At 39.1% G+C, this 13,405-nt stretch overlaps 1 protein-coding gene across 4 annotated transcripts in view; it reads left to right on the top strand.

Moving 5' to 3' along the window:
* Nrxn3 (neurexin 3) overlaps positions 1-10,283 on the top strand; it is a 1,537,891-nt gene extending 1,527,608 nt beyond the window's left edge. For 2 of the 4 annotated variants that reach the window (XM_055593211.1, XM_055593212.1), the window contains one exon: positions 6,863-10,283. In XM_055593211.1, coding sequence (XP_055449186.1) covers positions 6,863-7,788 — 926 coding nt within the window. In that variant the 3' untranslated portion in view covers positions 7,789-10,283. The remainder of the gene's footprint in view (positions 1-6,862) is intronic. The other 2 variants (XM_055593213.1, XM_055593214.1) reach the window with 1 other exon arrangement.
* The last annotated feature ends 3,122 nt before the right edge of the window (positions 10,284-13,405 follow it).

Genomic DNA, 13,405 nt, shown 5'->3' with positions numbered 1-13,405 from the left:
TTGTTTCAACTTCAATTCTAGATATTACTGGTATCTGGAACTGTTGTAAGAAAAATCAAACTGAGTGGTGAACAGAAGATACATTTTTGGCCTGGGAATGTCAAAGAATGGGCTCTCTTCACCTCAGTTCAAGTGATTTTGGCCTGATGGACATGTTGACTAGTATTTCAGTATTAAAAATTAGAATTCGCTAAAAAAGGCTGCTAATATACTTAATCACATTAATGGTTTTTTATGTTTGTTTTAAAAAAGCCTGTTATTTCACTACAGGTTAATCATTTTTTTTTCCCCAAATACGAGACCTTTGAATGAATGTGAATCTTCCCACAATGTTTGTGACTAAAAGACATTACCTCTAGGGATGTCTCTCAAACCCTGTGTATTTATATCTCTGCATATGAGACCATTGCATTCAAAAGAACAGAGAAACTGATCAACGACTGGAGCGTTTACAGGTCAAAATGCTAAATAAAAGTAGTAAAGCCTTTCTGAGTAGCAGTAGGCACTACAGTAACTATTCAGTGGGTGCTGCCTTGAAATAGATGCCTTCCCATTTTTCCTTGGAGTTGAAGAAACATTACCGAGTCTTGTGCCTTGAAAGGGTAGTTCCAATGTTAACAGAGGTCTAGGCTTACTGGCTTCAGAACAAAAGCTCTTAATTAATAAGCAAATGAAAGCTTCACTTGGCATTCCCCAGTTTATTACGCATAATCACATCAAGCAGCTGTGGCTCCTCTTTTTTGGGACTTATGTTAAAAAACAGATTGGGTACCCTTTCAGAATTAAATTCTTTCCAGATAAACCACTTGCAATTTTTTAGGTATGCATGCACACACACGTGTGTGTGTGTGTGTGTGTGTGTGTGTGTGTGTGTGTGTGTGTCAGAGGGTTTACCTAAAGAGTCTCATCTTGTTAAATCTAAATTGCTCCTTTGAAACATTTAAGTTTTACTGATGTTTTCTCCACCAAGCACTGGCTGTGTTGGTCCAGAGAAGTTTTATTTCTGAAGGTCATCGATGCAGAGCCGTTTAATGGTTAAAACCTTCAGCATATCTGTGCACTGAAGTGCTCACTCCTATGACACCAAATATGTAAATGAGTGTCTTTATGTAGTGAGTGAATTAGAATAATGCAAATCAGAGATAAGGTAAAGAACCCAAATAGACATAAAAACGGAATTTCAGCAATTGGAGCATGGCATCCTCTCTAGAGGCTCTCTGCTTAGCATCATTGTTTTTGAATGTGACCTTTCAGAGTCAGCTGTCTCCAGAGAGTCAGAAAGGCCGGAGCCATATTGAAACTACTTCATGCTGGTCTTTTTTTTTTTTTTTTTTTTTTTTTTTTTTTTTTTTTTGGTGACCCATTACATTCACCATGACCAACAACATCCTCACAGTTCAGAAGAGTTCTTTTGAATTTTTAATATGCTGTCTTTTGCAATGGCAGACAGACCCTTTTGCTAGATATCAACCCTAGAGGCATGAATTATATATCTATAAATACACTCATAGAGCGAAAAAGCAGGGCAGCCTTCAGGGCTAAAATAGACCTTTTATATCCCTAGTGAGCTCTCTAGTTTAAGGAAAAGCACAGCCTTGTCAAAAAAAAAAGTGTATATTCCTGATTTTAAGATGCTAACATTAAAGAATACAGATAGCTCTTGTACTAAACCAAAGGAAAATTCCAGAGATGGCATAAAACATTAGGATTTGGATGTATTCCAGCTTTCATATCACTCTGCCTGTTGGTTTTAGACTTGATTGTGTGAAGACTTTTCTAAGGTTAGACACACAGGGTTGATCACTGTATGTCTTTGTGAAGGAGGGGCATATTATTAGCTATTCCATTATTTTTAAGAAATATATCTCCTGCTCCCTCACCTCATATGAGGTTTGCCCTTGGATCCATTGGTGTGGAGGATTAGTTCTGGGTACCTCTCTGATGCCAACATCTGTGTGTACTTAAGTGCCTGAGAGCCAGGCTTTTGCACATAGTTGTAAAGGATTATTTTGATTCAGTTAATTGAGATAGAAAGATTGGTCCACTGTGGGTGTCATCATTCCCTAGGCAGGATCTTGGGAATAAAAAAAAAAGATGTAAACAGAACACAAGCATTTACCGTTACTGATTATGGATGCAATGTGACCAGCTCCCTGAAGCTCCTGCCTATTATGACATACCTCCATGATGGATTTTTAACGCTGAACTGTGAGACAGACGAAAACCTGTCTAATTTTCATTTTTAAAATTACTTTTTTCAGAATACTTTTTTACAGCAATAGGAAAAGAAACTAAGACAATCCCTTATTAAAAAATACCATGGTCAGCCAGGTATGTTAGTATATGACTATTATTCTGGCAACTTGGGAAGCTGAGGCTTTTGCTTGAGCCCAGAAGTTTAGGGACAGCTTCAGCAACATATCTAGATCCAATGTCCAAAACAAAATAAGAGGCATAATTTGCATAGAACCTGTGCATAGCTTCCTTGGTCTTTAATTCATCTCTCGGTTAGTTAAAATAGCAAATGTAATGTGCATGCTATGCAAAATTGTTAGTCTATATATTTTATATAAGAAAAATAGTCTGCACATATTCAGTGCAGACTCTTTTTTTTGGGGGGGGGGGTGCCATTTCTACCTGCAGTCACTTGAATCCATGACTGTGGCGCTCATAAATGAGGGTTGAGTGCACAGTGTATACATCTCAATACTTAGAGAAAAGTATTCATACTTAAAGTTAAGTACACAGGTAGAGAGATAAGCCAGTGCTTACAGGTGTTTGCTCTATGACTATAAGGATCCAAGTTCAGATCCCAACACCCACATGAGCTTGATTAAGTCTCATTTGTATGTCTGTAACCCCAGCACTATGGAGAGTAGCACAGGAGGATCTGTGGGGCTTGGTAGGTGCCAGCCTAGCTGGAGAACATGAGCTCCAGTTTTCAGGGACTCTACCTCAGAGAAATAACAGTTACAGAGGGAATATGCATTTGTATATGGATGTTCCTGCCCCTTTACACACATGAATATATACTACATAGAACAATCACAGACACACATATTCACATATATGCATACATACAGCATTTAATAACATAATTAAGTTATTAAATAATGGAATATTTAAACTTAATTATATATTCCAACTCATATACCTATTCTAGGCAGTTCTTAATGTCTACACTTACCTGAATGTTTTCATCTATTCTATTTGTAGTAATGGTCCATGCCAGGCAGCTTCATTTCAAACTCCAGGCAGCTTTAATTCCTGGAAATACTAAGAGAGAGGAAAAAAAAAAAACTATAAAAGCTTCTACGGTTTCAAGTATAGTCCAGCATAGTTTGGCCTCAAATTTTCCTGGCAGAGGTCATTGTTTATAATATCTTATTGCTGCAACCAGGATAAATAGCAAAACGTTGAGGAAAAGAAAATAAATGATAGTTTTGAAGATTTTCAGATCTTGCTTAGGATCTGATACCCATTCACTTTGGAACTCACCAGCCTTTTAGAAACTGCAGGTTAGCAAGTCGTCGAGCCCTCTATTTATACTATTGGGAAAAGGTGGATTTTTATTTTTACTTTTTTGTGTGAAATCAGAAATGCTTTTTGGGCTGTTGAATGAGAAAAGAATAGCAAAGGGGAGTGGACTTATTCAACTGTCATAAGAACAGGTTTTCTGGACTTTCAAACAAGACTGTGAAATTTTAGCAAAAATTGAAAACACAAAACAAACAAACAAGCCAAATATAGGTCTCCCCACGACTGTTACAGATGATTCAGTAACACTGTAAACAAGTGCCCTCTAGTAACCAGGAAGAGAGTGAAGGGCCAAGAGTTTGGATTTGTATTTAAATAAACTGCTTCCCAACAAGTCAGAGACTCTTCCTCTTCAGCATGGTTTGCTCCCTTGCTTAAGAGCAATGTTTTTTGTTATGGCCATAAGAAACATACAACTCAGGTTCGTGTTGGTAATGAAGCCAGCGCTGAATGTTTGTTCTAGTTAACCAGGATTAAAAGGCACCCAAGGCTAGCCAGATGGATGCAGATAAAAGCACTCGGTTCACAAGTCTGACAACCTGAGTTCTGTGCCCCGGAGCCCACAAAACTGCAGACTTGGAGTCATATATTGTAATCTCCGCATGCCTACAGTGGAGATTGGACAGAGGAGTCACCTGGATGCTTAAAGACTCACTAGCTTAGAGTACACACAGCAGAAAAGAAAAAAAAAAACCTTCCTCAAAAATTCAAAACTCCAGAGCCAGAGTCCTCTGTGGCATGTGGCATGTGTGTGTCACACTCACCATCACACACACACACACACACACACACACACACACACACCATAGACAGAGAGAGAATGAGAGAGAGACAGCACATTGTTTTAATTGAAAATGAAACCCAGTCTTGTTCTCCCCTGGAAAGCTGTGTTTCTTCCCCATGGCTGCCAGCTTTCGTCCAAACACTGCCCTCTTTCCAGATCCCCTTGAATGCAGCACATGCGCCTTCTCCCCACCTCTAGAAAAATAAGAAAAATAGTTTGTGCAGGATTCGTTTTTAGGGCTAGCGTATCTTCAGGGAATTGTGCTCCAAATCCCATTTATAAAAACTAGCAAAGTGTGTAAATTATGTATTAACTAAGTCGCAAGGTATATGAATTATATATGTTCACAATGTAAAAAAAAAAAAAAAATAGGCATACTGGTCCAGCAAAGCAAACCTGGAGCTCTGAAAACCCTGCAAAGATCATTTTGCTCAATCAGTTCAAACTCCAAGAACTAGAATAGAAAGTCAAACTGAGAATCCAGACCTATCTTGAGGGTCTTAGGAAGATATTTGTTTACTTCCCTTCGTAAAACAAAATCATCTGTTAGGTGAGAAATAATCCTACAACTCTCTGTTGTGCTTCCCCTCCTGAGTGATTGACATGACATACATGCATGTCGCCCTGACCACCTATCTTGTGCTGGGTAGCACAATTATTAGCTAGGTTGGGAGGCAGCCAAAGGCCTTTGATGTGTTTGCTACCAGGGCCCCCTCTTAACAAAGCCTGAACCTGGATAGCATAGGTGGTGTTTAAAGATACAAGCTGTGCGATGATGAATGGGAGAGTTCTACCAATGAACCGTTTTAGGAGGAATCTTGACAGACTGTGTAACTGTAAAGATTTGACTCTCTGAACCTGCTGCAAATCACAGTCTGGCTTTGTCGCCGATAGAGCGGGGTACCTGAACAATGGATATACTTATTAGCAGATTGTTCAAACTCTAGTCACCCTGTCTCAGTAAAATAACTACCAACAGCAACACAAACAAGTGCATTACGCCCAGCTCAGAGAGAGCATTTTCACGGCATTGTATCATCATCTCAACTTCCTAAATGGAGAGGGAAATCATGCCATTCCTGGCTGCCATTTTGTTTAGATCACACGTACTGCTCCTGTACAGGGAAACAGCCAAATCATATGTCCTACCTAGTACCTTCCCTAACCTTCTGGATCCAGAGGCACCTCTCCCCTAAGCCCGGAGACTCCCCCTCAGCTCAGAGACTTCTCTCCTCTAGAGTAGATAAAAGTAGAGGGTCACCTTTGTTTTGTGGGTTGTTCGCTGTTGTTCGAGAATCTCAGCTTCCCCACTGTAAGAAGCCAGAATTACTAAAAGATGTTCTACCTGAAAACTGTCTCAGTGAACCTCTCTGTAGTATTTGAAAAGAACCTGTGGTTTAAAACCATTTTAAGTTATGACTAGAATATATTTTTCTAGAATACATGCAAGGAGGGGACATGAGCTGTGACTTCCTGAGATCACCCTGCTTCAGCTTCAACTGATAAGAGATGCTGCCAAAGAGACTTTCTTTTGCTGAAATGGGAGGAAATGCCAGCCCTTGGAAAAATGATCAACTTCCCTGACAAAATATTTGTTGCATCTGTGATTTGCAAGACACTATGTTTTTATGAACTATTCTTAAATTGATTTTTCATGCTGTTCACGTGTTTAATAACCATCTAATAAGGTAGCTCTCTGGGTAAACTAGTATTTTTTTTTTTTTTTTGCCATTCTAGTGAAGAATCACTGATTTAAAAATTTACTTTGCTAAGTCAGCTTTCCTCAACCTCAACATAAGTTTCCAGCCAGTCACAGATATCTAGGCTACATATATATTTTAATGGAGTTTTCATTTCGGCATATACTGCATAGATCACAAAAGCCTTGAATAGACACATCATTTGCTAATGCGAGGCAAGTTGTCATTTTAAGAGTTTCTAGTGAAGCCTAGTCAAAAATGCATCAAGATGAACATTTAAACCTGTTGCCTAGCCCCCTCCCCCCATCACTGAGATAATGGCAAAGGAGTGAAACATTTTCAGTTCTTTGGTCTTGGTTTGGTTTCGGTGATGTGGAAAATAGATCACTTCCGTGCTCGTGAGAACTAGTAGGTAGAAACCAAGAAAGCAATAAAGAAATGTTTAAATGTGCAGCCGTAAATAAAGCTCACCGTGTGTGTGCATGCAACATGTATACCAAGTTCTTGTAGTACTTCTAAGACCATTTTAAACTGGAAGTCGCCATCTCGCCAGCAGATCCTGGAACCAGCCTGTTGGAATTCTGTCACTCTAAATCACTTGAGAGTATCTTTAAAATCTAAAACTCTTATTTCAAGGTTCCGAATTTTGGGTGGGCAGAGGCATATAATTGGCTCTATATCAGCCCAGAGTAATAAGGCAATAGCCAGAAATACCCATAGGCAGACCCAGGTCATTTTATAGTAATTTCAGAAGCATAACCTCTGCCCTGCATTCATTAGAGTAAGCATAAGCTGTTTATGACTGTACTAATTATGTCTTTTTTTTTCTTTTCAATCCCAGGAGGTGAATTAGTTATTCCTCTTCTTGTAGAAGACCCTTTAGCTACCCCTCCTATTGCTACTCGTGTACCTTCCATTACACTCCCCCCTACCTTCCGCCCCCTCCTCACCATTATTGAGACCACCAAAGATTCCCTGTCCATGACCTCTGAGGCGGGGTTACCTTGCTTGTCGGACCAAGGCAGCGATGGTTGTGATGATGATGGCTTGGTGATATCTGGGTATGGCTCAGGGGAAACCTTTGACTCTAACCTGCCCCCTACTGATGATGAAGATTTTTACACCACCTTCTCCTTGGTAACAGATAAGAGTCTTTCCACTTCAATCTTCGAAGGTGGCTACAAAGCACATGCGCCCAAGTGGGAATCCAAGGACTTTAGACCTAACAAAGTCTCGGAAACTAGTAGAACTACAACCACATCTTTGTCCCCTGAGCTGATCCGCTTCACAGCGTCCTCCTCGTCTGGGATGGTGCCCAAATTGCCAGCTGGCAAAATGAATAACCGTGATCTCAAACCCCAGCCTGATCTAGTCTTGCTTCCGTTGCCCACTGCCTATGAGCTAGACAGCACCAAACTGCGGAGCCCACTAATCACTTCCCCCATGTTCCGTAATGTGCCCACAGCAAACCCCACGGAGCCAGGGATCAGACGGGTTCCGGGGGCCTCAGAGGTGATCCGGGAGTCCAGCAGTACAACAGGGATGGTCGTCGGCATTGTGGCTGCTGCCGCCCTCTGCATCTTGATCCTCCTGTACGCCATGTACAAGTACAGGAACAGGGACGAGGGGTCCTATCAAGTGGACGAGACGAGGAACTACATCAGCAACTCGGCCCAGAGCAACGGCACGCTCATGAAGGAGAAGCAAGCCAGCTCCAAGAGCGGCCATAAGAAACAGAAAAACAAGGACAAGGAGTATTACGTGTAAACACAACACCGATCTATGCGAATTTAAAACAGCATTATTTATACACACACACACCTGAGCACTTTGACAAAAACAAAAAAAAAAAAAAAAAAAAAAAAACTCGTTGGATGTGTTCTGTGAGATGGGGTGTACCACGACTATGGTGGGGAAAACCATTTTGAAAAGGACACGTAAGGATGGTGTATTTCTCTGTGATGTTCAGCCAGGCTGCAAAGTTGCATCCACGGCCTGGAGACAGAAAGTTCTCTCTGCTCTGCTGTATCCTAAAGCACAGACTTAGTGCCCTGGAGCAAGTCCATGACTCCACATGACTTGGAAGCTTCCTTCTCTCCAGGACCTTTTGAAAGGGGTAGAAGACTATACGGCTTACTTGTTCCATAGCTCCAAGTGAGTCTGTACTGATGTTTGTGAATCTTGACTGTAACAATGTTGGGTTATTTTTTTGTTTGTTTGTTCGTTTAATTATGTAAAAAAACAAAAACAAAAAAAAAATGAGAAAAGAAAAATGCTTTAAAAAAAATCAAAAACAAAACATTTAAAAAAAAAAAAAACCCAGAAATGCCCTTATCTGGTTCTGGCCAGTGTGAGTATAACTTTCCAAGATCTGAGGGGAAAATGGCTTTTGGGTTTTCATTTATTTATTTTTGACAATGACTGCACATAAGAAGAGGAAAAAAAATACTCAGAAATAAAATGTTTGAGACTCTTGCCATATGAACTCAAAATCTACCATGGCATTCACTCCACGTAGCAGGTTGTGGTGTCTCTAGAATCGGTCATTTGTTTCCTAACGCTTTGATGAACCCATGTTATGGATGTTAATCTATTTGAAAAGCAGGTCCCCAAGATCTAATTCTAGTATTTGACACTCAAACCTACAGCAGATGGGTTTGGGGCTGGTTTTATCAGAGCTATTGGTTTCACTTAAAAAAAAAATACTGTCCCTGTCCATAGACCCAAATTGTGTGAACGGGGAAAGATAAACCCCATAAATTAAAGCAGAGCCTTTCCGAGGGAAGGGAAGGGGATGGGGGTAGAATGGATGTGTGATCCAAATGCATGCAAATAAAGAAACTACAATGCCGGTGTCTGTTTCAACAGACTGCAGGGGAGTCCCCAACTGGTAATGCAACCACACATGATCACACAAGCCACATCATGGCCAAGTGTGAAAATCTTACTTATTTCCCCACCCCCGACATGAAAACGGTTTCCATAGTGGTTTAATTTTGTAGCCTGATGTGAATAAATCTCTCTTTCCATCTCCTCATGTCTCCCTCCACCCATCTTTTATAAACACAAATAAATAAATGAATAAAGCTGCTGTGACACACACAAAAAGGATTTAATAGTATAATATATATAAATAAATATATATATACAGATATATTTATCATGGTATGTTTGATGGGATGACTGACACAGAAATCTGTTAAAGTCTTGAAGTGGAATGAGAATGTTATTTTAAAAGAAAAATAACAAAACAACAAAAAAGTAAACCTTAAAATGTGAAGAAAGTGTGAGTTTTCGTTTTGTCACAGTTAACTGTGTCAAAGAGAATTTAAACAACAACAACAACAAAAACTTCTCAGATTTTGTTTACATATTTTACTACATTTTTGCTGGTATAATTCCTTAGTCACATATGTACATAACCGCTTTAAGAACTGTTATTTCCTTTCTATCTGTTTGTTTGGTTTGTATCCCATTCTTTTCTGTCTTCTTTTTGTAAAGAGGAAACAATGTACAGAGTAATAATAAACTGGTCTTGTGGCCGTAGCCATTCAAAAAGCAAGAAGATGAAACAAGACAAATACTCGCATAGAGGTGAAGTGTGTCATCCGGAGGGGCAGGCATATACAATTTCTTTTGTACAGATGAAAACCAATCAGCTGTTTAGATTTAGAAATCTACTCTTGCTGGTCTTTGTAAGTTGCATGAATATTTGACTTTGAAAAAAAATATCTTAAAGACATGGGGCAGAAGGCACAGTCTAAAACAATGGTCGCCTTTTCTGATGTGTATGGAAAGCGATGTTCCTCCTTATCTGAGATTTCAATGTGTTAAGAGTTTTCATTTTCTTTTTGTTGTCATTGAAAAGACAGGACTATAAAATGATATCAAAGCACGATTTTAGATAAATGGCCCAGCCTATATGAAGTTGATTATATCTCGATGTCTGTGACAGATTGCTGTTCTTGGAGTTTTGAGGTCTTGTGAACTGATCTCCTGTTTTCTTTCTTTTCATTTTTTTAAAATCTGAGTAAAAGCTCATTTGTTATATTCCTTTTAGTGTAAGTTTCTATTTGGACAATTTTATGGGAACTCGTGCATTCTGTATGTGAGCTTTCATCATATTCCTGTTGTTTTCTTCGCAGAGCCTAAAGGAAATTTTTTCATAATGTTGTGATGTTACTGCTTTTTTCTTTTACCTTTTCTCTTTTATTTCCCATTTGCTTTTTCGTTCAAGGATATGCTTAGCAATAAAATTTTCTTCCCAAAACCTTGTGTTATGATGCAATTTTATTTTCTTAACTTTGGTAAATGATCTCGCACACAGCTAAGTAGGTCTTGTTCTATTAAGAGTCAAGCAAACTAAAACCACTTTCATATGCTATTGGTTATTCTGACCACTTACTAATTACTAATTACAGAGTCATCCAAGGGGCATAGTTATGAGATAGGTTATCTTCACATTCCCTAAGGTGTTTGTATTGACATTGCTGTGATGGACAAGGAGGAGGAGAAGATGAATTCCAGAAAGGTAAGAGGGCAGAAGCATTGTATTGTAAAAAAGATTACTTGAGTTTTCGGTAAGTCAACAAACTTTGAAAATTATTCCAAAACTGTGTTCAAAAGAAACCTTAAACAGGAAGCTTTAGAAGTCTTTTTTTTTTTTCTGAGCTTGCCACCACAGTGAAAAACAAAGCAAAACAAACAAAAACTTAATGAACTCTAAAATGAAACTTGAATGAGTTTGTGAATTTTTATAGTTTCTTCCTAGAGTTTCCATTCATCAGATTCATCATCTACTCAGCTTGGACTGTAATTTTCTCATAGCTAGGAAACTGTACACACACAGTTCACTTCCAGAACCAGGTAGTCAGTGTTGTACCCTGTTTTTCACCATGACCCTCAATTTTATATTTAACTAAATAGTTAACCTCTATCAAGCTTTAAAAGATAATATTAAATGCTTTCAGGTTTTGTTAGTAGGATATTTATACTGTTGACTATCTTAGGAATGGTATGAAATTAAGCTCAATGATGCTGAATTATATAAAGTCCTTTTTATATTTATTATCTCAGATAATTTACCTAGTAAAACAGACAAACAACAGCAAAAAGATTCATGAATGTCCAGGTATGCCAGGTGCTCTATTGCTTTGATCTATGCATCCTACTTAATACACTTTAAAGAAGAAGGGACAGACCATAAATAGCTTAAGAGAAATGAGGCTTAATACCTTTCAGATCATGTTGATAGCAACATTCCTCTTGCCTGGAAGACAATGGACAACACATGGACACTACGGTTAGGTGCAGTTCCTTGGTGCCTCATGTATACACATGGCTCAATTTCACAGACTCGCTGAGACTTCCCTTCTGCAAAAGTAATAAACAAACAAACAAACAAATAAAAGTATGAAAATTCAGGGACTTAATTGCACAAGGTAGGATTTTTAGGCATAAAAAATACTTAAAATAATATAAATATCTTTATGTGTTTTTGATGTGGAGAAGATTCTTCATAATAGACTTTTGTGTTATTTGACTTGTGTACTATCCTCTCCTTGGATATTCTACGTCATAAATGGTACACAACAAAATAATTTACTTAGTAATTAACAAATAGTATAGCCAAGTCATTTCAAGACTTACTCGGTATGATTGAGAAGTGTATTCCCAATTACCAAACAAATATAAATATAGTCGACATTTAGTAACACAAGTGTGTCTAGCACATTTTATTTTTTTTCTTATTTATTTATTTATTTATTTATTTTTATTTTTTTTTAAATTTTATTTTTCTTTTTAGTTACATTTGTTAACTCTGTGTCCCAGCTGTATCCCGCTCCCTCATTCCCTCCCCAACCCCACACTCCCTCCCTGGTCTCCTCCCTGCCCCTTTCCAAGTCCACTGATAGGGGAGGACCTCCTCCCCTTTCATTTGACCCTGTTTTATCAGGTATCTTCAGGGCTGGCTGCAAAGTCCTCCTCTGTGGCCTAACAGACTGCTCCCCCCCTTGGTGGGGGGGGGGGGGTCAAACAGCCTGCCCTTGAGATGCTGTTAGAAATAGTCTGTGTTCCCCTTACTTTGGAAAACTACTTGGTTACTGAGCTACCACGGGCCACATCAGAGCAGAAGTTCTAGGTTATATCCATAGATGGTCCTTGGTTGAGTGTCAGTCTCAGAAAAGACCCTGTGCCCAGATATATTTGGTCCTTGTAGAGCTCCTATCCTTTCCATATCATACTAACTTCCCTTCTTTCATATGATTCCCTGCACTCTGCCGAGGGTTTGGTTATGAGTCTTAGTGTCTGCTTTGAAACACTGCTAGGTAGAGTCTTTCAGATGCCTTTTGTGGTAGACTCCTGTCATAAGTTCAATGCACATCCCATTTGTCTTTCTAAATGAGGATTAATCACCTTCGCCTGTGTCCACTTTCTTGATTATCTTCTTTAGGTGTGTAGATTTCATTATGTTTATCATATCTTGTAGTCTAGCACATTTTAAACAAATGTCTAAAAGTATTTGGTTTAATAAAAGAAGGGCATTTTTGGAAACATGCTAAAATTAAGAATTTTATGGCTAAATCTTGCATTGAAGTTCTCACACTATAGGTTATCCACAATTCCCATGAAAACTGAAATGATGCTTGCTAGAAAACACTGGTCCAAGTGTATTCATAGAAACAACTGTCTTTCTTTCTTTTTAATTCTTCATTAATTCCACTTTATTCACTTTGTATCTCCTCTGTGGTTCCCTTCCTCCTCCTGTCCCAATCTTTCCCTTCCTCCACCCTCTGCATGCATGCCCCTCCCCAAGTCCACTGATAGGGAAGACTTCTTTTCCTTCCTTCTGATCCTAGTCAATTAGGTCTCATCAGGAGTGGCTGCATTGTCTTCTTCTGTGGCCTAGCAATGCTGTTTCCCCCTCAGGGGGAGGTAATTAAAGAGCAGGCCAATCAGTTCATGTCAGAGACAGTCCCTGGTCCTATTACAATGGAAACCACTTGGATACTGAACTGCCATGGGCTGTATCTGTGCAGGGGTCTTAGGTTATCTCCATGTCTTTGGTTGGAGTATCAGTCTCAGGAAAGTAGTCTCAGGAATGTAGTCTTTGGTTGGAGTATCAGTCTCAGGAAAGACCCTCTGCTCAGATTTTTTGGTTCTGTTGCTCACCTTATGGAGTTCCTGTCCTCTCCAGATCTTACTGTTTCTCACTTCTTTCCTAAGATTCCCTGCACTCTACCCAAAGGTTTCCCATAAGTCTCAGCATCTACATTGATAGTCTGCAGGGCAAAGCCTTTAATAACCAGAAGCTGGAAAAAGCCCAGATGCCCCTCAACTGAAGAATGGATGCACAAATTGTGGTATATCTACACAATGGATT

Source organism: Psammomys obesus, unplaced genomic scaffold, assembly GCF_907164565.1.
Source record: "Psammomys obesus unplaced genomic scaffold, mPsaObe1.curated_primary_1811, whole genome shotgun sequence".
Taxonomy (NCBI): Eukaryota; Metazoa; Chordata; class Mammalia; order Rodentia; family Muridae; genus Psammomys; species Psammomys obesus.
This window is presented reverse-complemented; position numbering and strand designations above follow the sequence as displayed.